The 27779-nt window shown below is 39.2% G+C and overlaps 1 protein-coding gene across 1 annotated transcript in view; it reads right to left on the bottom strand.

The window, feature by feature from the left end:
• The window catches only part of TSPAN13 (tetraspanin 13), a 32545-nt gene extending 5693 nt beyond the window's left edge, over positions 1-26852 (bottom strand). The window contains exons 1-5 of the mRNA XM_003982822.5: positions 26596-26852; positions 3616-3783; positions 2833-2913; positions 2086-2199; positions 742-855 (exon numbers count right to left, since the gene is read on the bottom strand). Coding sequence (XP_003982871.1) covers positions 742-855; positions 2086-2199; positions 2833-2913; positions 3616-3783; positions 26596-26658 — 540 coding nt within the window. The 5' untranslated portion in view covers positions 26659-26852. The remainder of the gene's footprint in view (positions 1-741; positions 856-2085; positions 2200-2832; positions 2914-3615; positions 3784-26595) is intronic.
• Between the last annotated feature and the right edge of the window lie 927 nt (positions 26853-27779).

The following is a 27779-nucleotide window of genomic DNA, read 5'->3' as shown; positions in this document are numbered from 1 at the left end:
AGCCTGTTGGGAATTCTCTCTCGCGCTCGCTCTCTCAAAATAATGTATGAGTTAAAAAAATTTTGATACATATTGCCAACTCAGCTTAATCAAGAAATGTCCACAGAGATTGAGAATTTAATAAAGACAATGCAAAAGGAATTAGCATTCCTCTACAATTATCAAACAATATGAGTGTGGTTTTGCTTACAGACACATATATTATCTGTAACTGTATTAATATGAAAAATATATTAATACAAGTTATATAAATAAGAAATTAATAATACTGTTTACCTGTAGATTTTGGAAGGCTAGGAACAACGGAGGATGGGTTTGGAAGGCAATTTTTCAAAGCTTATCTTTATATGTGTATATGTGTGTATGTGTTATATACTATATATATTAAACAGTACGAATGCCTTACCTATTCCAAAATTTAAAATTATAATTTATCATACAACTCTATAAATAGAAGAGACTCTAGAAATAAACCAGTCCAAATTCATTTTATTAGTTCATTAAATTTTAAATGATTTAATGATGAAGCATCTCACCCTGTCTGAAGTTCATGCTAGATTTGTGAGGTCTTCTGATTTCAAGCCAGGGTTCAAACAATTATAATACTAAGTCTCAGTGAAAATATTCATCGATACATTCCAAAAGTTAAGGGCCATGCTAAGGTAAAATGTAATGCTCTCTCGCCATATAAAATGGATCCCTATGACAAAAGTGGAAAGATAGCGAGATATTTGCACATACCTCTGTGAAGCTGAAGAAGAGGCCAATGCCACCCACAAATCTCAAAACCTCTCCAGCATATTTTCCTATTATTGGAGCACACAGTGAACATGGGTGGCTGCTTTTGACACAGCTCTGTATCAATTTAAAAAAAAAAAAAAAAAGAGGACTTTTATTTCAAAGTACAGTTATAAAAAGCCAATAAAAATTGAACCCACATAAAAATGAGTGGCTGGAATATTATACCCAGTCTGGGCCTTGGCTATTTAGTACTGTCCTAAATTCTTAGATGGCTCGCACGATTCCCACCCCCAGTGTACACACCTTGAGTAATCACCCCCCTTGACTGTGGATGGGATTTGTGAATACGATAGACAGTCACTCCCATGTTTGCGGTGTGTGTTACATAAGATATCATCTTAACAGAATGGAAATTATCAAGCTGACTTTGATGCTGCCATATTGTGAGAGCAAGAAAACGGGACCTAAGTCCTACAACCACCAGACAGACACCCAATTCTGCCAAGAACCCACTGAGCTTGCCAGAGGACCCTAGGCCTCTGATGAGACTGCAGCCTTGGCCAACACCTTGATCTCCCCCAGGGGAGATCCTAAGTGGAAGACCCAACTAAGCCACACTCACACTTCTGAGCCATGGAAACTGAGATAATACACGGGTGTTGTTCGTGTGTTCCACAGCAGTAGAAAGTTAATAATCCCATGAAAGAGGCTTCATTGAGGGACAAGCCAGTTCAGGGCTCAGAGAGTTTGAGAGTTTGAGTTTCCCCAAAATTTTAACACATGTGAACTTCCTAGGAGAGCTAAGCTCCAACTCCAACCTCATACAGGGGTCTGGCCTGGGACAACAGTATGGCTCTAATTTGCCCATTGCTAGCTCAGCTCCCACACAGAAGGAGCATGAAGTTGTAATGGGGAAGGAGGGAGGGAGGAAATAGGATCCACATATCCTTCTCCCGCGACATTTAAATGGTTAAAAAGCACAATTTAGGATAGACAGGTCTCCTCCCACTACCCTGATATGTTTCAAAACCAAGATATTTGTACGGCTCCTCTGCATCTTGAAGGCTGATGGGCTCTTTTCTTTCACAACTTGTTTTAGGAAGAGTTGAATGGGAATGAATTAGGGGCAGAACTAGAAACATCTGTGTCTGGCAGGGCCCTGGGATATTTAGCACTCTCAGCAGTAGATACTTGAGGACAGACAAATGATACAATAATGTCCATGGTGTATGTACAGCATTTTAAAAATACAACTGAGCATCAGAAAATCCATTTCTTTCATGGTAATCATTATTCATCTGTAAGCAATACATCTCCAAAAAATACATTATGCTTTGTACTTACAGCCAGACAGGTGTCATTTGGGTTATAAGTTCGAAACCCACAGCAATTTAAATTTCTCTGGATGTCATTTCGAGCACTTGCTGTATTGTTCCAACCAACTTCGAGAAGCTGACCCTAGAAAATGCATTAGTATATGCATTAAAATGTGTTATCCCTGGACAAAATGTATAAAGCTAGAGACTGCAACTTTTAATACTGAGAGTATCTAAAATAAATACTCTTTGGAAGACCATTAGAAGTTTTCAAAGGGCAAGAACTGAATCTGCAACAAAAATTAAAGCACTGTGTCTATCCCAATAATGAAAAGTCTCAATTTTTACATGCATTTTTGAAAAAAGCACTTAGTTCAAAAAATTCTCAGACTGAAACAAGACAAATTTTCCATTGCCCCAGAGATCCTTATTCTTTTACCAATTAGAGTTTGGAAAGTGTAGTTGTTAGAATGGAATCACAAATGTTTCATTGCATAATGGTGGGGAAAGACTGGGTGGACATCTTTTAGTAGTAGCACTTTTTACCCAGGGAAGGCAAAATTCTACTTCAAGGATGCAAAAAATAGCAACACCTGATGGTGTCTCAGGGCGCCAATCAGCCCCACGAAGGCAATCGGGAACAAAAGATGTTAGGTATGTGGAGTGAAATGCCATTCTGAGCAAGAAGTTACTTTATATTCCAATCATTTCTCCCCCTTTTTTCTTACACACCCTATGTGGTCTAACAAAGCTGGAGATAAATGCCTTTGCTTACCTGTTGCTCCTCGTTCAGGGCTAAGCAAGCACATGATACAGAAAACTGAACAACGAATACGAGTAAGAGAATAATCATGTACTGAGAATTGAAGTTAAGGCATTTCTTGATACTCTTAAAATAATATAAAATAGAGGTACTGACAACATCAGAATGTACTAGAAGGGATTCAATCAGAAAACAGAACAAATGGCACCTAGAGAAAGTTCAAAAAGAAGACACACGATTGTTATTTTCATTAATACACTGTAGGTATAAGTTCATAATAAAAAATACTAATATTTAACTAACAGCTGATCTACCAGAACTTCATTTAGATTATAATAAACATTTTTACATGTATAAAACAAGAAATAAGTATAGATAAACATACGTAAGATTTCTTACTATTAAATCTAAAAAACAATCACTGAAATTCTCAACCAAATATTAACCTTCTAGAAAGGGTCTATAGGTCACTGAATCAGTTCAACGTAACTTTGAATTTGCAACACATAAAGAGGACTATACTGAACTCTCAGAATACACTCTTCACGATGGGAAAAGGAGAAAATGGAAACATATGAACATACAGTAATTTCACCGTTAAGAAACATTCCTAATGTTGATTACACAACAAATTGTTGTGATTACACAACAAATACACATAGGGCATGCTAGGAGTTGCTGTCTGGCAATTAATTTCCTAATGATAATTCCAAATCCGTTGTTATCAAAAGAATAATCAATAAAGGTAAGAACAAATTCAATTGGGGTAAAAATTCGGCTTTTAAAAAAGGATACAAAAAAAAGCAACACCTGATGGTGTTTTACAGCTCCAATCAGCCCCACCAAGGCAATCAGGAACAGGAAAATGCCCACTGCAATGACGACGCCGACCACCCGGAGGCTGGAAATCAGCCCGAAACCAATGCCCCATGCGGCGATTCCAATTAGCAACAGACTAACCAACTGCAAAAACAACCAAAAGGGCCAGGGATGGGGTAGGGGAAAAAGGAAAGAGAAACAGGGGAGAAAAACATCAATTTATATAATAATATCAAGAACATTTTTCATTATCTTGCAAATGACTGCTCATACTCAATACTAGAATACACCCAAATCTTAGTAGATGATGTTGTTTTAACAAATCAGTCATGCTTTAAAAAAACTAATAATAATCTATGAAATTATTACGGAGACTCAGAGGTCATCTGGTTTACTAAGCTCTATATGATTTCTCCCTACGCTTTTGAAATAATGGCATATGAAGAACTTATCACTGCCAATACATCTCAATCCAACATGTTGATTTCTTCACATGGTAATCACTGACGTTTCCTTCAAAGCCCAGTTGCACTGTAACCTTCCCCATCCCTAATAAACTCTGTTCTTTAAATATGGTTCTACTGTTCCCTTCAACACACTCACATTCTGTCGCCAAGCCTGTCTCTCCTGGGAGACTCAGAGCACCTTGAGAATGGGCCCCCACCTTCTTACCTGTCTATAGCCCTGAAACCTATCTCAGAACCCAGGCCTTATGAACAGTCCAAAATTTCTCAAGGAACTGTTGAAAATAACTTCTTTAGATGTCATTATGTATTCTATTTGAATTCAGACAGTGAAAGATCATCAAAACTCTTAGGACAAAAACAGTGTAAGAGACTTGCACTATTTTGAGTAAAATGGCATTCTGAGCAGGAAGAAATTATTTTACATTCTAATCATTTACTCATAAAATAAAACCAAGTGAAGAGGTAAGTGAAACTTACCTGTAAAACTCAAAGTTACAACTACTTCTTTAAAAGAGCAAATAAAGAGCATGCCTTAGAAAGATTATGATGAACTGATAGAAGATAAAGCTCAAACAGGTATGTGGGAGGGATGGGGTCGGTGTTGTGGGGCAGGAAGGAGACAGTATCTTCAATTCAATTGAGAGCCAACCATTTCTTGGAGCAGGTGACAGTGTAATACAATTGAGAGGAATCAAAATACATAAAATCATAAAATATACTTCTAGCACCATTTCAAGACCCAATAAAATTTGTTGTGAAATATAAATCAACAGTCACTCAAATGGATTTTTATTCAAATATTTTATTTTCCATATGTAATTACAGTTTATTAACACAAATTTTAAATATCCTGGTATCTAAAAATTCTTACACGTGTCGAGACACAAGCAAAGCTGCCAAACATTGACAAATAGGACACCTATTTGTATTTTTATCCATTTATCATAAAGCAGAACTTGAGAAGGAAAGAAACAGTGCGCAGTGTGACAGAACCAAGTTAGGGAGATACATGGACTCGGTGTTCTCCTCTGCAGTTATTATACACAAAAAACTTTTGTCTTCAGAGGTTGAAGAAGAAGGAAGAAATTCTCAAAAACTTTGCCATCCGGAAGTTGCTTGGTCCCTCTCTCGTTTTCTCCAGTTCTCCTATCAGCAAGCCCGTTTGCTTCTGTCTTGTTTTTATCACCTCACTTCTCATCTTCTCAGGACCTCAGGCTATCTTGGACTGAGAAAAAATCTTCTACTCCATCACCAGTGAGCTTATTTCTGACTCTATGGTATCCAAATATAACACGTTTCCTTGCACAAGGTATGGAACGAGGGGAGTTGATGAAGGGACAGCCCTTTGCCTTGCCTACACTCAGCATCCTCACTGCATCGTGGGACCCAACACTTCAGATGCTCCACATTTGCAACACATCACAGTAACCTGCTGTATCAGTCAGGGTTAGCCAGAGCAAGAGAACCAATAGGATATATATTTAGAAATAGAGATGTATTTTAAGGAATTGGCTCATGCAGTTGTGGGGACAGCATGTCCATAATTTGTAGGACAAGGACAGCAGGTTGATAATTCAGGCAGGCTTTCTATGATACAGTCTTGAGGCAGAAATCTGTCTTCTTTAAGAAACCTCAGTCTTGGGGCGCCTGGGTGGCCCAGTCAGTTAAGTGTCTGAGTCTTGGTTTGGGCTCAAGTTATAATCTCGCGGGGTTTGTAAGTTCGAGCCCACGTCAGACTTGTGCTGGCAGTATGAAGCTTGTTTGGGATTCTCTCTCTCTCTCCCTGTCTCTCTGCCCTATACCCCACTCATGCCATCTCTGTCTCTCTCAAATAAATAAACATTAAAGAAGAAGAAGAAGAAGAAAAAGAAGAAGAAGAAGGAGGAGGAGGAGGAGGAGGAGGAGGAGGAGGAGGAGGAGGAGAAGAAGAAGAAGAAAAAGAAAAAGAAAAAGAAAAGAAAGAAATCTCGGGTTTTGTTCTTAAGGTTTCCAACTGATTGGATGAGGCACACCACAATGGGGGTAATCTGCTTTACTTAAAGTCAATTCAGTGTAAATATTAAATCTAAAAAGTGCCTTCAAATCAATAGATACACTAGCATTCAATCAAATATTTGGGCACCATAGCGTGGACGTGACACAAAAAATAACCATCACACTTCCCAACTTCAGTTCCTAGGTATGATGCCTATTTCCTAATTCAATTAAATTTGGAAGCGGGGTTATCACTCTCTAATTCTTTGAATCTTAGAGACAAAAAGATCAGAAGCATGAATAATAGAATAAATACACTTCTTCTAACCCCCTAGTTTTTTTTTTTTAATTTTTTTTTTTAATGTGTATTTATTTTTGAGACAGAGAGAGACAGAGCATGAACGGGGAAGGGTCAGAGAGAGAGGGAGACACAGAATCCGAAGCAGGCTCCAGGCTCTGAGCTGTCAGCACAGAGCCCGATGCGGGGCTCGAACTCAAGGACTGTGAGATCACGACCTGAGCCGAAGTCGGACGCTTAACCGACTGAGCCACCCAGGTGCCCCACTAACCCCCTAGTTTTAAAAAATCCTTTTGGGAATCATATCAAATCCTTACTATGTTGATGAAATTCTTACAAGTCAAATACTCAGTAACAAATGACTAGTGCTCACTATACGCTAAAGGCCAGGGACAAGCCCTACTAGAACAAAGGTGGGCCAATTTTCTCTGTAAAGGGCCAGATAGCGACCATCTGGCCTTGTGGATCACACAGTCTCTGCCACAACTATTCACCTCTGCTAATGTAAACCAAAAGCATCAGCAAATGAATGAGCAGGTCTGTGTTCCAATAACACTTCATTTACAGGTACTGAAATTTAAATTCATGTAATTTTTGTATGCACTAAAATATTACTCTTCCTTTATTTTTTTTCAATCATTTGAAAACATAAACCCATTCTTAGCTGACAGTCTACAATAGCATGCAGTGGAATGGATGTGGCCCATGAGCCGTGGTTTGCGGGCCCTTGCTCTAGAAGTCAGTGTAGGAGAGAATAAAAAATTACAATGGGACAATCTCTTTATCAGACATTTTTATAGGATGGGTCAGAGGGCATAACAATAATCCAAAAAATCCAGATAAATAGAGGAGGCCAAACACTGCAAAGAAATAGTAAAGGAGTAGGTAGTAAGCCCCCAAAAATGACCATACTGTGAATATTATTTTGTAGAACAAAAGAATGAATATTATTTTATGTGGCAAAAGATGTGACTAAATTAAAAATGTTAAAAGGAGGAGCTTATTCAGGATGATCAGGTTGACCCTAAATGTCATCACAAATATCCTGATAAGACAGACGCAGAAGGAGACACAGAGAGGAGTTGGCCACGTAATGACAGAGGCAGAGAGCGGTGTGGCTCCAAGTCAAGGAATACTGCCAGCCACCTGAAGGTGAAAGAGGCAAGGAAGAGATGCTCCCCCAGGGCTCTCAGAGAGAGTGCAACCCTGATGATGCCTTGACTTTGGGCGTCCGTCTCCTGAACTGTGGGAGTAAATGTCTAATGTTTTTAAGCCACCATGTCTGTGGTAGGTAATTCATCAAAGAAGCCCTAGGAAACTAATATGGAACAATTCACACGCCTGGCACTGGACAAGGCAGGAACAACTCGCTTAACAATTACAGTAACCGGCCTAATATTTTACCACTAATGAAATCCTACCATGCAGCTGGAGTGAAGTGTTCAGGGATCCTTGTCAGCACCCTCCTAGCACACCAAATCCTTTACGTATAGCAGCAACATCTCAGCAAAATGAGAAAACTGTCTTCTGCTCTCTCAGCTACCAACTTACAGGCTCATTAATAAGAATCTTTTGCCTTTTGAAAAGTAATGTCCACAACTAAAAGAGAAGGATACTTTATCACATCTACAAAATATTCCAGGTCTCAGGCTAGGCATTATGCTATTATTGGAAACATTATCTAGAACATTCTAGCAGGTATCTCTGCTCTGATTTTTTTTTTTTTTTGAAGTAGGGGAAGAAACAGCCTACTTCCTTCTATATAGCTCTCTGTGAAGAGTGTTCCTTACCAAGTTTACTCTCTGTGTCTCTAACATAGTTGTCCGTCTATCCCTGTAACAATACAAAGCACTCCTCCTTTAAGAACATTGAAGAAAGTATATCAGTTCCCTATTGTCACTTTAACAAATTACTACCAGTCTAGTCGCTTAAAACAACACAAATTTATTCTGCTGCAATACTGGAGCTCAGAAGTCCAATATGGCTCTTACTAAGCTAAATTACAGTGTCAGTAGGGCTGCATTCCTTCTGGAAGCTCTTGGGGCGAATTCACTTCTTTGCCCCTTCCACCTTCTAGAAGACACATGCATTCCATTGCCTGTAACTCCTTCCACCACCTTCAAAGCCAGCAGTGCAGCATATTCAAACCTCTCAGACTACAACCTATTTTTTTCAGCGTATCTCTTTCTTGCATCCCTCTTATAAGGGCCTTCGTGATTACACAGGGCTTTTCCAGATAATCCAGAATAATCTCCCCATCTCAACATGTTTAATGTAATCACATTTCAAAGTTCCCTTTGCTATGTAAGGTACCATAGCAACCCATATCCAAAGATTAGGATGTACACCTTTGGGGGCAGAGGGATAATATTCAGCCTACCTTAGAGGGTTCTGGGATAATGGGCAACCGAGCTACCATAGAATCTTTCCTACTACAAATACTTTAAAAAGACTGAAATTCAATAAAAATTATTGAAAAAGATTGTAATATTTTGTTTAAATATGTAGCTGAGCACTAAAAAACTATGGGAAAGTACTACAGGCCAGAAAGGAAGGGAAAATGCAAACTCAGACTGTAATCATACAACTGGTAGGGGGTGGGCAGGTGTTCCTGGATGGGAAGGATAGAAACGAGTTCCTAGATCAGAAGAGTCCCTAAAGAGGAGGGACTTGGGTTTCAAACCAGGCAGGACTGGGAAGTGAAACTAAAGACGCTAACATAATGAGGTCTTCCAGAAAGCTGTATTTTCAGGGTAAGCAGTTACAGAAACTGTACTACCACATCCAGGAAGACAGCAAACAATTTTGAGTCCTTTTAAAAAGATTTTTGTAAAAAAGAGAAACTCCAAGCTTAGAGTCTATAGTCTAAATGTATGGAGTCTCAATGTCACTACCCAGGCATGCAGGAAGCTTCACGCCAAGCAATCCAGATAAAAGCTCATCACAGGCAGTGATGGTGTTTAGGGAAGGAAAACTCACAGAAGCAAATTCAAAATGATTCATGGGGAACATCTGCAAGTCCTAGCCCTCACACCATTCCCAGGGAAAAAAGTAAAAACTTTGTTGTCAAAAATCACAAAACACAGGGGCGCCTGGATGGCGCAGTCGGTTAAGCGTCCGACTTCAGCCAGGTCACGATCACGCGGTCCGTGAGTTCAAGCCCTGCGTCAGGCTCTGGGCTGATGGCTCAGAGCCTGGAGCCTGTTTCCGATTCTGTGTCTCCCTCTCTGCCCCTCCCCCGTTCATGCTCTGTCTCTCTCTGTCCCAAAAATAAATAAACGTTGAAAAAAAAAATTAAAAAAAAAATCACAAAACACATAAGGAGAAAAAAAAAAAATCTACCACTAGAGAGATACAACAGACACAGCAAAAGAAGAATTAGAGTCCCCAAGACGTTGAGGCACTGGAACTAACCAAATGAGACTAAAATTATTATTATTTTTTAAAATATTTTAACATTTATTTATTTTTGAGAGAAAGAGACAGAGAGTGAACAGGAGAGGGACAGAGAGAGAGGGGAGACACATAATTGGAAGCAGGCTCCAGGCTGAGCTGTCAGCACAGAGCCCGACCCGGGGCTCGAACTCACGAGCAGTAAGATCATGACCTGAGCCGAAGTTGGGGCTTAACTGACTGAGCCACCCAGGTGCCCCTAAAATTATTATGTTTAAACTGACTAAAAAGATAAAAGAAGAAATGAAAACAATATGAACAAAACAAAACCATATTTAAAAAGAGAGACTGGAAAAAGAGCCAAACAGAGCAAAGTCAAAGAAAGTAGGAAGAAGAGAAACATATTATAAGAAGGATAAATAAAGCTTTATTAAAAAAGAAAAAAAAAAGGTGACAGGCATTCAGCAAAATTATTTTCTAAGAAAGAGAACAAGAGTAAATTCTCCCAAATTTCCTTAACTGATAAAGAATAGCCATCAAAAACCCAAGGCAAAAATCATACTCCATGATAAAACCTGAGAAACATTCCTTCAAAAGTCAGGAATAAAACCAAGGTGCTATCACCCCTTCTATTCAGCATTGTAATGGAGATCATAGACAACTGAGTAAGCCTGAGCACTGAACACAGATGAGAAGGAAACACAGCTCTTGTTATCCATAGTAATAGGAGTATCCACAAGGGAAATCCAAGAGACTGCAAACATTAAAATTGGTAAGATGAGAAAAGTTGCTATAAATAGGACCAATATACAAACATCAACAGTGTGCTCATGCATTCCCCCAAATTTTTAATGTATTTTTTCGGAGGTGATCTGTAATAGCCCTGCAAATATCAGGTACACCGAAATAAACCTACCAAAAGTATTAAAGACCTTCATGGAGAAAATTATAAAATTAATTGAAGAACATAAAAAACTAAAATGAAATATAACATGCTCACGGGTGGGAACGCTGACTATAATAAAGTATCAATTCACCTCCAATCTGGCCTACAAATTCAATGTATTTCTAGTCAAAGCTCAAAGAGGTTTGTTTTGGATAGAACTTTATACAATGATCCATTAATTTACGTGGAAGAATAAACATCACCAAAGGGCTAGGAACATTTTTAAGCTTAAGTAGAAAGGCTATAGCTGTTGTACTCTTTCTCAGCCCGGCTGCACTGTCACCAGCACTATGCATAAGAAATGCTCTTAGTGGCAAATGGAAATGACTTTGTCAGTGCTTACAAGGAACAGTCCCAGACTCTTTTTTGTTGCTTTCACCACACTCTGCAAAACCTGAGCCTGACTCTACATCTTTTGGGCATGTTTTATTATTTTTTTTTAATTAGTAAAATTAAACATATAAATAAAACAACAAAAAAAAACAAATAAGTTACAAATACAAACAAGTATCACAACTTACTGTAACAGTTTGGTAATTAAAACCAAGTCGTTGGGGCGCCTGGGTGGCGCAGTCGGTTAAGCGTCCGACTTCAGCCAGGTCACGATCTCGCGGTCCGTGAGTTCGAGCCCCGCGTCAGGCTCTGGGCTGATGGCTCAGAGCCTGGAGCCCGTTTCCGATTCTGTGTCTCCCTCTCTCTCTGCCCCTCCCCTGTTCATGCTCTGTCTCTCTCTGTCCCAAAAATAAATAAACGTTGAAAAAAAAAAAATTAAAAAAAAAAAAAAAACCAAGTCGTTGACACAAAACTAAATAAGCCAATAGTCTGGGCTTGGAAGGAGATAGAATTCCAAATAAGTAGGGAAAGAGTAGTCTTTAATTAATAGCCCTATGACAATTCCCTGCCCATTAAAACAAACAAACAAAAAATAGCAGTAGTCCCTACCTCATACCATAGATTTAAACCCTAAATATAAAAGGCAAAACTTAAAGTTTTAGGAAAAAATAGAGAAAATTGTTTTGACTTTGTGGTTAAAGAAAAACTTCTTAAACACAACGCCCCAAAAATCAAATATTATACTAATGTAATGTTTACTATGTGCAAGGAAGTATTCTAAGTGCTTTACATAAAGCACTTGGTACAATAAGAGGTAGGTAATACTGTTGCCTCCATTTTCCAGATGGGGAAAGTCATGCACAGAGATGTGAAGTAACTTGCCCAAGGTTACACAGCAAAGAGGGGACAGAACTGGGGATAAGAGGGGATCTGAAGCCGGAGGCTGTATGGCTGTGGATTCTGTGTTCTTACCTATCACACTACACCTGATGTGAAAATTTAAAACTTCTACATGATAAAAAAAAAAAAAAAAAAAAAAAAAAACACCAGACAACTGTGGAATAAGCCTAGGACTAGAGGATATTTCCAGCACATAAATATTAAAGAATACCTGCAAAACAATTTAAAAGGACAAAAAGCACACTGTAAAGTAGCCAAAGGCAATGATAGGCAATCCACCGAAGAAGAATCCAAAAGGCAATTAACACGCGGAAGACATTAAATCACATTATATAACAGGAAAACAAAAATTAGAACAACAGGATACCATCTCACATGCAAAAATTAGGCCTGATGACACTAATGATGTGGAGAGTCTAGAACTCATTTAAGTCAAAGTGTAAATTTTTGTAGTCACTTTACACAACAATCTGGCAGCACCTAGGACAATTAAAGAAATGTATCCCTTACTAAACCAGCAATTCTGCTTCTAGATTAATACCCAAGAGAAATACCCATGTCCCCAACTAGGCATCGTACATCAGGATTTTCCTGCAGTCTTGTTTGTCACAGTAAAAAATTGAAAACAACCTCAGAGACCATGAATATGACATTCATAAACTCTAATGTGATCACACAGTAGAATACAAATGATTTTAATCTATTTCTATTAAATCAATAAGTTTCAAACAGAAAAGAAATGAAACACATTACATAAATACTGATAAGACATACCACTTCATCAATTTTCAAACACATAAAAAGCCACCGTATGTTCTTTGTGGTTAATAGTTAAAATTGTCGTAAGTATATAAACATGGATGGAAATGACAGATGTTGATTTTAAAATAGTGACTAGGGGCGCCTGGGTGGCGCAGTCGGTTAAGCAGTCGGTTAAACGTCCGACTTCAGCCAGGTCACGATCTCGCGGTCCGTGAGTTCGAGCCCCGCGTCAGGCTCTGGGCAGATGGCTCAGAGCCTGGAGCCTGTTTCCGATTCTGTGTCTCCCTCTCTCTCTGCCCCTCCCCCGTTCATGCTCTGTCTCTCTCTGTCCCAAAAATAAATAAACGTTGAAAAAAAAAATTTTTTTTTAAATAAAATAGTGACTACTTTCAAGAGGGGAAAAATGGGAAAGGGAATGGAGTGATCCTTTACCTGTATTGTAACACCAAACTTCTTTATTTATTTATTTATTTTGATGTTTATTTTTTGAGAGAGACACAGAGTGAGAGTGGGGGAGGGGCAGAGAAAGGAGACACACAATCCTAAGCAGCCTCCAGGCTCTGAGCTGTCAGCACAGAGCCCAAAGGAGGGCTCGAACCCACAAACCGAGAGATCATGACTTGAGCCAAAGTCAGACGCTTAACCAACTGAGCCACCCAGGCACCCCTGTACACTTAACTTCTAAAAAAGCGGGAGATGTGGCAAAACACTGGCATCTGTGTAATTAGCTTGTTGGGTTCCCAAGAGTCTACCATATTTTCTGTGCACATGAAATATTTCCTAATTTAAATGAGCCTTGAAAATCTAACATCCCCTTTCTTACCAGGGCACCAATTCTCAATTCTCCTGCTGTGCCTTCCTTTGTAAATTGTTCTAACTTGCCTCATCAAACCTCTGTTCCCACTATTCCTCAAACACAGCCACATAAATCAAGATATTCTCATTCATTTCTCAAATATTTCACATTAATTTTCATCTGTGCACCTGCAAGTACTGTCCACATTCTATCCTGTAATTTGCTTCCGTTTAGGAAAAAAGGAAGGCTTTAAAACAACGGTGGTATATACTTGAAAGCAGTAGCCAATAATTTGTTGAATCTTCCCTTGTTTATAACAGAAAGCAACACTCTAGATCTATCACACTTGGATGATCTCATGTGTGAAAATGACACCACACTATCTCCCCTTCCTGTATCCAGCTCTCGAGCACAGGCATGTTAACACACACACATACATCCTCATCTGTAAGATGGAAGAGACCATAGATTTAACTGTCCAATCCAAAACAAACTTTGCAGTTATGACTATACTTTGTCCAAACATAAACTTAATTGGACTAGTCAATTTTCTGATAACCCCCAAAATACGTTTGTTTGTTTTAATTTTTTTTTTTTTTACATTTATTTATTTTTGAGAGACAGAGCACAAGCAGGGGAGGGGCAGAGAGAGAAGGAAACACAGAATCCGAAGCAGGCTCCGAGCTGACAGCACAGAGCCCGACGCAGGCCTCCAACTCACAGACCGTGAGATCATGACCTGAGCCAAAGTCGGACACTCAACGGACTGAGCCACCCAGGCGCCCGTTGTTTTTTTTTTTTTTAATAAAATAATTGAAAACAATATAAATGTTTTGTTCTGTGTGGCTGGTGTTTCTAACACATTGTAACACAAAGCCCTCAATATACACAATTTTTTTACTTAGAAATAGCACCCAAAGGTTTATGATATGGCTTTAATTAGACTTGCTTATAAGCATTTCTTTGACTTACTGAAAAGAAGCCCTTTAAAGACAGTAATGCAACAATTTATTTCTGAGTAGTGGTAATTATATGTTATGGTTGGTTTGTAATTTTGAAGAGAATAGGACTGGATGAAGTCTTCCAAACTAGTGATCTAAAAATTATTGATTCCAATAAAATTAATTCTAACTGTATAATTAAAAAGCCTAAGTTTGTCACCAGAACTTGGTAGACAAAGAAATTGCAAGAATCCTTTGTTCAATAATAACAAGTTTCCTTATGAGACCAATTGTAATAGAAAGTAAATTTAGATCTATAACAAATAGTTTCCTTCGCATGGGAGACAGAGTACTGATAAAAACAGATTATGGATCCGTTAACTCCGCAATAGCAATGTTTTTATGAGCAGGAAGCACCAACCCTTCCTGTTTTCTCTTTAAAACAAAGAAAAGTACATCACATAAAAAGAGCTTCTAGAAGAGAGATTAGACGAGCTATAATGGAAAAGCCACACCAAAGCAAGATTATAAAAGTATCTACAACTGGCATTACTTCCCCAACCAAGTCCTAAAAGGAGGAGGTGGTGGGAGAACCAGTAGTTCACACAGGGATGGATTGTGAGGAAGGAAACGACAGGAGGGTGCTAGCGGAAGGGAAAGCAATTCTCAACCAGGGCTCACAAGACAGCACAAACTCACAGAACTGTGAGGCACAAAGCTACCTGGCCAGTGACATATCCCCTTCCTTAGAGGTGATAAATCAGAATGGCTAAGTCACATGCCCAACGACACAGAGCAGAGCTTTCTGCTTGGTGCATTTTTTTCTCCATATCACAGTGCCTAGCATTATATTTAGGTAATTATTAACACTCAAATATAATACTGAAGACAGTATTATACTGCATAAGATGTACTTCTTGCCTTGTAGCCAGATCGTTACGGGTTTGTACAGTATCTCTTTAGCTTACTCCTTATGAGACCTGACTGCACAGCCATGTATCAAAGAACAGGGAAGTCTTCTACTCACAGGATTTTTCTACTAGTTAACCACCAAATGGTAGCTTGTTCATTTTGTGCTTTCTATTTTCCTTTTACCCAACCTAGAAATGTTGTCACATAGGCCTACTTTCACACAAAAGCACACAGTGCATCGCCCAGAGTAGAGGGGAAGAGTAAAAAGTCTATCTTCAACATCACTGCAGCAGGTAAAATTGTTTAACACTAATAAACATGTACTTGTACACTTCTGGATACATGCAATGCCATTACAGAACAAGGAAAAAAATACATTGTGCATAATGTTCTTTATAATCTAGCTTAGGTTTGTGTTGAAGTACTAAAACAAAACACTAAGCTTTTCGAATGAGGGAGCTGCTAGAATATTCTAGAATTAGGAATAGAAGAACCAAATTACTGCTCAGAAGAGGAATGACCTCTGTAATGGACACATGTTTCCTTTATAAGCCAGCACATTCATCCCTTGTAAACCTTTTTTTTTTTTTTTTTAGTGTTTTTTAATGTTTCTTCATTTTTGAGAGAGACAGAGTATGAGTGGGGGAGGAGCAGAGAGAGGGAGACAAAGAATCTGAAAGAGGCTCCAGGCTCCAAGCTGGCAGCACAGAGCCCAACATGGAGCTTTAACTCATGAACCAGTGAGATCATGACCTGAGCCGAAGTTGGCCACTTAACTGACTGAGACACTCAGGTGCCCCACCCCTTGTAAACCTCTTAATCATAGTATTTCACTGGCTCCATCTGACCAGTACCGGTGGCAGAGACACACAACATAGGCCCATCAACCATGGTTGTTCATCCTCCTGTCCACAGTTACTGGTCCATGGGATGGGTCCATAAACCAATAGGGATATTGAAAGAAAAAAAAAAAAATGAGTTTCTCCGGCACAGTAAGTTACAAGCACAATTAAAATTGATTCTGCCAGTGGCCATCTTGGCACATGGTAAGATCTTCAAAAAGAATGTAAGCAAGCTGAGCTGAGAAGTAGATAAAAGGAGCAAGAGAGTTCTGACCTTTTCTGATCCCCTTGGTCAAGCCATACTTGACAATCCAACTACTGGATGTCCCAATTCTATGTATTATTTCAAGAATTTGTGCTCTCTCATCAACGTAGTCTTTAAAGCTCATCTATAACCCATCAAGAATTCTGGTTAATACAAGCTTCATCTTGCAAATGTTTATCATAAGTTTTTTCATACCTCTATACTTGTAGAGACTTTGCCTTCACAATTGAGACCACTTTCCCTACCTAGACTAAATCATTCACCTTGAATGTAGGCTTTTAAAAAAAATGAGCCCTTCCTTTTTAGCTGAAAACACCTCCCTCCCAAAAACTCTTTACTCTAAGGACAAAACAAGAAGGGAAATCAATGACCCAGAAAAATGTCCACAGCATCTTCTTTGTGCAAACACGCTCTCGAGAATTACCAAATTTAACTCCAGCCTAAATTTTACTACTGAACAGGTGAGTGGTTGCTTGCACATGGGGAGCAGGGGCTGTGCAGCAGGAGAGAGGGATTACAAAGGAGAATAAGCAAACTGTGAGGGGTAATAGATATGTTCAAGGTCTTGAATGTAGCAATGGGTTCACAGGTATATTTCAAAACTTATCAACTCTATACTGTAAATATGGGCAGCTCATGATATGTAAATAATACCTCAATAAAATTGTCTCAAAAAAAGATACACCTTTCCAAGGAAAAGCATTTTACAGTATCATTCTTGTTCTGGAATGGAACAAATCATAATGCCTGGAGTTGGTGATGTAACTTGGTGAAAAGGAAGAAAGTTACATGCCAAGGCTGGTAGGGCAGGAAAACAATGAAGACTGATGCCTGATAAGATCCTTGAATTGTGCCCCTGCTCTGGACTACCTGCTTCTGGACATCTTACTACATGAAAATAACAAAGCTTACTATTTTAAGCAGCAGTAGCTGGGTTTCTATTACCTATTGCTAATACAGTGGTCTTTGGTCCTTTTTTAAAGCCAGCAATATCAGGCCATTCTCAGGCCAGCTATCTTTTGTCTCTAATCTTAGAATAAAGTCCAAATCCCAGGCGAACAAATCCAAGGATGTGCAGAGCCTGAATTACCGCTGGAGGTAATTCATTGGCCACTATTCCCCACCTCCAGCCATACTTCCAATTCTTCCAATGAGCCTTCTATACTTTAAGTGCCACACAAGCAAGGCACATGTTTTTCTGATATTCCTAGCACCTGGCTAAGTGCCTGGTACAGAAGAGGTACTTAAAATACACTGCTGAATGAGAAAGAGCTCATGATAGCGCCCATTATGTTTTAAGGACAGGCAAATGCTTAGTCCCTAACCAATACAGTATTTGGGAGAAAGAAATTTAGCTTAATGATGTTCCAGATTATCCTTTCTCTATATAAGCTATAAAAAAGATTTTCATTGTTTCATCAAATATCCACATTTCAAAATGAGATGCAAAGAAAAATGTGAATTGTTTCCAAAATATTTCTAGTTACTTCTGCATTTTTTTAGCATCTGAATTCTATGTAAGTGAACTGCTTTAAGGATGAAAAAGGAAGATAGAACATTTGAAAAGAACTGGATTCGATTCTGTAGTTAAATTATTCAAAAATGGTTTGTCAGCACTAAAACAGGAGAGAGGTTGTGATGGTAGCAGAGGATAAGAAATTCAAAACAGTAATAAGGTTCAGAGGGACTATACCACCAAAATGTACCCCCCACCCAGACATATAAAGAAAGCAAAGGCCCCAGACTGTCTTCCCTGTACATGCTTCAACATTCACAATGAGCAATTACACTTGAATGCTCAATTCTCCCTCTGAACTTCTGCCTAATGTGGAAAACTGAAAAACAACTCAGCTATGGATGATCAAGCATGTGTTTCTACCATGCCAAACATCTGGATAGAAATCTGAAGATTCTATAAATAATCTAGATATTTCTAAATACCCAGACATTTAGTGTTGAAGCCAAGACCTCAGCTCTTTGTGTCATTTTCATTCTTCAAATGACACAAAGAAGCCTGAAGTGCATTTGTTACATATTTTTCTTCCTTATGTTCTCCCTGGTGCCAAGCAGATTTTATACTTACCAGGCACAAAATAACATATACTTATTATATAATATCTGCTAAGAAATGATATAGAAGGTATCAAAAGTAAGGGATCCTGACTTAGCATGTTCCCAGGATCACAGTTTGAGGTGGCGCTCACGGCTGCCAACCAAGTTCCAACTGTATCCTACCCCTTCCTTCTCTGGAGCAGTTCTGGGAGACAAGAAATAGAGTTATGGAAGCAAGAGCCCTGCACTGACTCCTTCATTCAATTAACTAAATGTCAACTATATGTCAAGGCTGTGTTGGGCACCCAAGAAAGGAAAAGTGATTAGGACCTTGCCCATACTGCTGAGAGGTACAGAGTTGATCATATGAAAAGGAGGAGGGCAATTGCTCTTTCCAATGATTCCACTGATCAATTCTAGAATCAAGTCTTAGTCCTCATCTTACTTAACAGCATTTGACACAGATGTTCAATTCTATCTCCTTAAAAAGATTTGCACTTGGTTTCTAGGACACCAACCTCTACCAGGTTTTCCTCTTACCTTTTCTGGCTTCTTTCCTGGCTCCTGAAACTCTTACTAGGAGTGCTCCTGGATGAATCCACAGATAACTGCTATTCTCCCTCTAACCTCACTAACTTGTGGACGTCATCCAATATAATCTCTAACTACCATTCTCTATGTTGATGGCTCCCAGGATTTAAACTTCCAGCTACTTTTCTCCCCTGAACTGCACTGTTGGTAGTCTAACTGCTACCTGACATCTCCATTTGGGTATCTGATTGGCCAATCATATCTAATACTGAACCCCTTATTTTCCTCCCAAAGCTTTCTTCACCCACAGTCTTTCCATTCCTATTAATAGAAGATCCCTCTTGACAGTGGCTTAAGCCATAAATCATGAGTAATCCATGACTCCTCTCTTTCTTTCACACCTCATTCCAAACCATCAGAAAATAATGTTGTTCCATTGATATTATACTGGTACACCTCTCACCTGAATTACTGCAGTAACCTTACATATGATCTCACTGCTTCCATTGTTGCCCTCTATCATCTATTCCCAATTCAGTAGCCAGACAATCTTTTAAATGAAAATCAGGCCCAAAGCTACCAATGGCTGCCCATTTCATTCTGCATAAAAGCTCTCATCCTTCCAGGGTTCTCAAGGCCCTTCACAATCTTCACCTTAGACCTTCTCTAACTCACATCCTGTACCACTCCACACCTGGCTCATTCTGTCCCAATCACAATGGACTCATCTCTGTCCCTTACATAAACCAGGAATACTCCTCTTAGTGGATCTTTTTCAAAGTTCCATCCATCTGAAACACTTTTCCTCTTTGTCTTTCATCACTTTCATCACTTCCTATTTCCTATTTGTGTTTCATCACTTTCAAATCTTTACTCCAGTGCTGTCTTCCCAAGCAGACTAATCCTGGCCATATATTAAATATGTACTTATCCTCCCCTACCTATCCACTGCCTCACCACTCTTCATTCCTCTTACTCCATTTTTCTCCACAGCACTTGCCTACCTTCTCATAAGATATATAATGTATTTACTTATTTATCATCTAACTTTGTCCCATAAATAAAAGACCAATAAAGGCAGCACATTTCGGTTTGTTTTGTTCACTGTTCTTGATGCTCAGTTGGTATTTATTATTGGAATGAATAAAGGAAAGAAAATTATTTGGTTTCATCTTGTATTTATATTAGACTAACAGTATATTAGACGAGTAATGTGAAATCCCTAGCCAACTATGATTTACAGTCTAATTTTAGAGGAAGTGGATTTGTTCATGGGAAACGTTACAGGAAAACCTGAGTAGTAGTATATGAAAGGTTGGCCAACAGTAGAGGAAAAAAGAGTATTTCAAGAAACACATTAGATTCTACGTTGGATATATAAATGTAATGCCTACTTAATATTATTTTGTAACCCAATGCTAACTTCCACGTTTTAAAATATTTGGCTGTCTTCTAGATTTAATTTTGATCAAATTATCATTTTTATGAAGTTTTCATTAGGTATGTTTTACTCCTGGTGAAAAGGGGGCAGCCAATTCTCTCAATTCAATTCAAGAAGTATTTGAAGAGTATAGCCAGCCTCTGTGTTTTAAAAAAAGAAAATGCTACACACTGAAGGATCCAACAAAGGGAAAGCGATGATCTCTGCCAACAACAACAACAACAACAACAACAAATGGTTAATGGTTAGCTGGGGTAAATAGCAAACACAAAGCAATCTACAATATGGAGAGTAGGTATGGTCAAGGGCAAAAACAGAGTAAAACAAAATCTTACATTACTGACTCTCAGCCTTCAGTGTAATTTAGAATTAGGCAGGAAGTTTTAAAAAGGTTTAAAAAAACAATCACATGCCTTCCCTCTCTCCTGGATCTGACTGAATTAGTCTCGAGTGGCACTCAAGTATTAAGATACCCAAGGAAAAATTTAAGGAAACAACGCCTTTGAAAAGAAATGAGGCTTTATTCGAGTAACTTTACAAAGACAGGGCAAGGTACTATAGGTTGAGGGCAGGGGATCAGCAAAGATGGAAAGGCAACAAAGGGCATTTTGTGTGGGGAATTCTGTGTGGCTGGAATATGTAAAGGGATGCAGACAGGAGGGGGGGGTGGGGAAAGATCTTGAATGGCGTGTTAAAGAATTTGGGTTGATTTCACTAAGAGTTTTCCTCTATTATCACAAATGGGTTTGGGTCATTCATTTAACAGCCAGAAAATAATTGGGAGGATAAATTCAGGTGAAGGAAGAGTATCTAAACCTACCCTGCCTTCACCAGTAATCCAAATGTGTTCGAAGTGATAATAGCCCATTTTTAAACCACTTAAAACTGTGTGTAAATCAAGCCACTGACATACTCAAATCTCACTTTTTGAATTTGGGCTGAAATGCAATTTTTCCCAAAATGAATTGTTTCTTTTTTTGCAATGCCTCTTGACTCATGTTGTTAAACTTTACGAAAGTCAATAACCTCACTTTAAGTGAGAAATGGCATAAATAGCACATTTGGGTTACCATTTTTAAATCGAAAGTTGGGAAATTTTACAAACGCATTTGGCACAAAGGCAGACTATAAATATCAGCACAACAGCATCATGTGAAAAATCTCAGGTTTTGTCAACAGTGAATCATTTTTAAATTCAAAACGCAAGAAAATATTCAGCAACCACGTAACCATTTTAAATTCATTCAGCAGTGTGAACAGGAACACAGGGAAAAATCACATACACCTAACCACACATTAAAATATGACACAGGAATAATTTGAAAACTGACGCTCCAAATTTTGAAAAATGTCAAGTGTCATCATTTGAAAGTAACAGCAATACATAGGTTTTTCTTTGGCTGCAGTGCTGGTGGCATTTATTTTAGAGTTAAGACTGAACAAAATTATAGTTTTCCAGCACCCTAATGACCAGAGTGACTAAAAAAAAAAAAAAAAAAAAAAAAAAAATACACAGGTTAATCATTCCATATTTACACCTACTGTGCTTCCATCATTTTTTCCCTACAACTGAAAGATTAACATTACTATTTTCAGGCCATGAACTGATGCCTCCATAGAGTCTGCTTGAGTCAACACTAACTACCCTTAAGTGTTAGAAACCCCAATAGCCTAAAAATATTTTCATCATCACACGCAGGTTTGTAATTCAGAAATTTAAAATAAACTTTTTCCACTTAAGGCTGAAACAACTTTTTTTTTTTTTTTTTTTTTTGGCTTTCTGTAGTACATCCAAAGCGTTTGCCCACATTTTTCCATTTTATCCTAAAAACTCATTGGGAAGAGTGAAAAATATCGTCACCAGTTTATAAATGGAAAAACTGAAGCTCAAATAAAGTGAGCTGTTTGCCCAACGATAAATTCCAAGCAAGTTGTAGAGTTGGTATTTAGACTTACGTTCTCTTCCTGAATCCAATTCTTTTTCTCCCTATAGACTGTATAGATATATTTTTTATCTATAAGTATGGTATGTTTTATCTATTTTAAGACAATCCAATTTCCGAGAGAGAAAGAGGTAAATCATTGTAATTCAGGGTCTTAGAATGGATGTAAATCAGCATAATTTTTGATGCTGTATGGAGATTTTTCCCAAAGCAACCAAAGGTATAGGGAAAAAAAATTGCAAAAAATAAAAGAAATCAATAAAACAAACTTGGAAAGAATTTAAAGAATGAATATGGAAAACGAAACAAACTCCTGAAATGACATTTCTCATTTTAAGATTAGTTATTTATGTTCTTTACATTCTCAATTAAAACTATTCATACATGTGCATGTGTATTTTATATACAATATATTATATACATATTGAAAGTTAGCACAATTCCTTCAAGCCTCCTCTTCTCTGTTTAGGAAGCACAAGGAGATAAATTATAAATCTTCTAAATGTTAACATATTTTAGTATAACATTTATTTCATATTCTGAAAATTCCCCATAAATCAGAAGTATAATTTTATATATTTTTTTAATTATTTATTTTTGAGTGCATAAGCGGGGAGGGGTAGAGACAGGGGGAAAGAGGAACAGAAGCGAGATCTGCACTGTCAGCAGCAAGCCCAGCCGGAAGTGGGCCTCAAAGTCAAGAACCCCGAGATCATGACTTGAGCCGAGTTGGACGCTCAACTGACCAAGCCACCCAGGCACCCCTTATAATTTAAAAAAGTTGTTTTTCATGATTTGTCAGAACATTTCCAACCAAAATTATTTTCTAATAAACCATGAAAAATAAAATAGACCATTTTCCCAAAGTAGCTCTCATTTGCATTTATATCCTAAGCAGTATGAAAACATTTCACACTCTTTCTATGTTTCCCCTGACTCTATTACAGCTTCTTCCCTTCCCACTTCTCTAATCCACAAAGATGTCTCCTAGTCCTAAATTTTACGTCAGCTAACGTCAGTCCCTCCCTTATATCACATTTAGTTTTCCCACTTCACGAATCCCAATTAGATCCTGTTTTCACAGAATTGGTATTTGCCTTTGTATGTGTTTATTACCTCTCAATGTTCTCAGTGGGATATACACGAGGCAAATTTATTCACTGAACAAAGCTCCTGAGGTCATACGGAAAAAAAGTACATTTTAAAAAATGAGGCTTCACAAAGCACATTAATTTTAAAGCCCAGTTTGGTTCACTGCTGTCTTCCCAGGCTGAGAACAGTGCCTGTTATAAATAAATAAATAAATATTTACTGACTGAAGAAATGTTCAGTTACTTTAATACGAAGTTCTGAAGCAAGCCTTTCTTTTTCTCATAACACCATGAAAATGCAGGGAAGAGAACTCGGCTTCTCCTCTTCCTACCATATCTATAAACAGTTTATATTCACTACACTAACTTAAACTTATTCAAGGCTAGGGATCCTATTAAAATGACCCAACCATAAATAACAACAAAAATCAACTGTTGTTCCGTTGGCTAGTGATCAGAAGTCCAAGACAGGTTCAGGGGAAGTTCCTTCCAAGCTATTTTAGTGACATGCATTCTGGTCTGATCATGAATTCTGCTCTCAATTTAGGCTCACCAGCAGGCCACTTGAGCATGTGGACAGTTGGGCTTGTAGAGTCCTAAGTTCCTCAAGAAAATGCTTCAACACAAAAGCAGGCCATGGCCTTTACACCTGCCACTCCCGTATGCAATCCTGATCTTACTAACACTTTCAGGAATGATCTCAGACTCATCCTGCAACTTTGCGCCTATTTTAGAGGTAGTTACCCTGGTGGGATTGGAACCTATGAAAGGTCCACCTAGTTCCACCTTAGAAGGAAATGTCTCCTCAGTCTTCACCCTCAATCCTTCACCCTCAATCCACCCTCAGCCTCAATCCTCAATCCTAACTACTTCACATTTCTCATCTTAAAATGTTCCGAGGAAGATATGGAATCTAAATAATAGTAGTGGCTACTGTCGGCATCTATTTAAGACCTGGTCCAAATTGTATGTCTCATTCACCTCCAATTTAAACTGCTGAACTTACTTAAGCTTGTTCACAATGTATAAAGAGTAGACACTAATTCATCTTAAGAAATACCCATTTTATCTAAAAAGTCTAGGATTTAATAGGGTGCTAACTATTATATAGCCTTGTGACTTCTAATTAAGGTTTACTACATAACTATTAAAAATCAATAGAATACATTCTGAAGGCCAATAAGTTCGAATAGATATAAAAATCTTAAAATGTTCCTTTAGATCACCTTTCTCTTTGCTTTCCTGATACACACTAAATACAACCAAAAATGACATATCTTGAAAACAACTAGACTTAAAAATAACTTGTCTTTTAACATGTGTATATAATACATATTATACATATATATGTGTGTATAGATATATATAGATATACACACATAGATTGCACATTAATTTATATAGACCCCACAGCCAAGTAAGCATGCAAAGTAGACTTTCTACTGTGTGTAAGCAGATATTATAAGACTAAGTGTCTGGGGAACAGGTGACCAAATCATGGGGAGAGGGCGAAAGTCAGGGCACAAAATGATGAATTTGAATAGCAGGCCATTCATGCTAAGAAAAGAAAATACCTGGAGAATTGGTCAGCACTTACTTAATATACAGTCAATAAGATAAGCATGCTTCAAGCAAGACAAAGGTGAATTTTGGTCTGAAACTTGACAAGGTTCTCCAATTACAAGGAGCTGAATCACCAGGTGTTTTACAATTTTTCTCCCGAGTCTACTATCTGTGACCATGTTGATTAGATTCCTACTAACTAACCAGAAAAGCATACTTGATTCCACTGTCTTGCCTTCAAAGCTTTGCAAGCATGTTCATGTACAAAGGAACATTAATGGTAAACCAATCCAGCCTCTCTCTCCTGTTGGTGACCACAAGGCAGCCTCTCCATTCCTAGGATGTAACCTAAGCTTGCACAGATGGCCTAGCTCGCTGCTAATACAGGAGAACTGGGTTTGTTTTCAGGGTGGGTGCTGCAAACCAGCAGGTGTATTTATAGAAGGGAGATAGACTATGATGGAGGGATGATGACAGAAGAGGAAGTTTCTTCCACCTGGGAGAGAAGCCTTTGGAAAGATCTGGATCTCACAGCCTAGGTTCTATTCCTGACTTGCCAACTTATTAAAACCCTTTTTGGTCTGTTATCTTATGTTTAAGATTTACACAATGCCCCTTGCCTCAGATGGCTGTCAGAATGAGGAATGAAATCATGAATGAAGACCTGGGCTGTGACAGGCAATCAATAAACGGCAACTGCCCTCCCATTCTCCATTCGCCCAGAATTGCACCTCAAAAATCACAGAGGTAGACTGCACCATTAAAACTAAAAGGCCCAAGCTTATTAGCAGAGAAAGGAATGACTTGGGTGGAGGCTTGCTTATTTACTGGAGGATTTTGCTTAAAATGGAGTTAGGATATTAATAAATCGGGAGACCACATGGAAAAAGCATCCAGTATGAACAAACTGACAAAAAAAAAAAAAAAAAAAAAAAGGCATCCCTTTATGTAAGCACGAAACAAACTTCGGAAGCTGCGGATATCCTGTGAACCTACTCGGTGACCTCAATTTAAATCACAAGAGCACGGAGAGCTAACCAAGATGCACACCATCCATATGCCGCCTTGTCAGTTTCAGATCACGCTATTTTTGCAAAACTGTCCTCAAACCTGAGGCTGCTCTCCCGCCTCCAAACCCGCCCCAGACAGGGTTAGAAGCCAGGAGCGAGTATCAGAAGGGATAGGGATGGGAAAGTGGAAAGGTCTGGTCAAACGACAGGAAAACAAGGCGGTGGGTGAGGGGGCGGGGTAGAGCAATGTGCCAGAGACGCGGCCAGTGAGCCAGAAAGACGGCGGCTTCACAATGAGGGAAAGGAAGAGACTGCGACAAGAGCCAGCTCCTGGTCTCCGGCGGGGAGTGATGGTGAGGTCAGGGGCGCGCAGAGCGTGGGAAGACGGGAAGGGGTGCGGAATGAAGTCAGAGTCGCTGGTCAGGCAGGGGAACCAAGGAGCAACCGAGCAGGTGCAAAGCCCGCAGGCGGGGAGGAACCGGTTCAGGGTACTCACTGTGTACAGCAGGTTGAGAGCGCACAGGCAGTTCTTGGAACACGCGAAGCCCCCGCAAACCATCTTGGAGCCTGTGGTTGCCGAAACCGCAGGTAAACGAGGCTCGGGCGGAGCCTCCGGCACAGCCTCTTTGTCCTTGCCTTTGAGGCCTGGCCGAGGCCGGGGTGGGAGGCCTGGGCTGCGGCTGCAGTGCGCTGCGCGCCCGCCGCGACTCGAACCCGCTCTGGAACCTGCGGCCGCAGCAGCTGGAGCCTGAGCCCGAGCCCCGCCCAGCACCCCCGCCTCGCCCCGCGCGCTGATTGGCCGCCGGCAGGGAACAAAGGTAGAAATATGCAAATAAATGCGCTCCGCCTGCCGGCAGCCTGGAGAGGCTAGACGGCCCGGGGCCGAGGGGGAGGGGGTGGAGGCCGTAGGGGACCTAGCTCGAGGCCAGACCGTGTGACAGCGGCCTCCCTGTCGTTTCCTGGGGAGCAGGTGAGGAGAAGAGGGCGGGGCTCGACGGAGATCCACGCTGGCAGGGAGAAATATGACAGCACCTCTCGGTTCTTGGCCCTGGTGGATGACGTGGCACCATTTTGAATGAGATTTTTAAATTAAGCACCTGGCCTTGTTTGAAGGAAGGCAGGAATAAATGGAGAAATAAATAAACGAATGTGAATGATTTAAAAGAGAGAATGAAGTGAGGGAAAATAAAAGGAAGGACATAAGGGAAGGAATAAAAGGAGAGAGTGAATTCTCGGCTTCTCTAGGAAAGTAGGTACAGTACATGGCCCATAAATGTGACTCCTGTCACGTCAAATTTATCCTACAGGAATTTGCAAATACTGATAAACTATGAATACGTGCATGCCAGAGAAAATCAGGAGAGATTATTTTTGTCTTTCAATACTAAATATCAATAAATTTTTCTTTTTTTCCCAAATAAGAATTGTGAAAAATATTTAAATGATACAGTCTTCACCTCAAGTCAGTCCATTATCACTTTATTGACTGTCTACTGCGGAAATGCATCTTGTAGCCTCAGATTTCTCACCTATAAATTGAGATATTATGTTAAGCACTTTTTTGCACAGTGCCTGGCACAAAGTAAGTGCTCAATAAGTGTAGGCCAGTATTAGTAGATCTAATAGGCTTTTTTCTCTTAATGTTTATTTATTTTTGAAAGAGAGAGGGGCGCCTGGGTG

The sequence above is a fragment of the Felis catus genome, chromosome A2 (assembly GCF_018350175.1).
Source record: "Felis catus isolate Fca126 chromosome A2, F.catus_Fca126_mat1.0, whole genome shotgun sequence".
NCBI lineage: Eukaryota > Metazoa > Chordata > Mammalia > Carnivora > Felidae > Felis > Felis catus.
The sequence above is the reverse complement of the archived record's forward strand: the minus strand, read 5'-3'. Positions and strand labels throughout refer to the sequence as shown.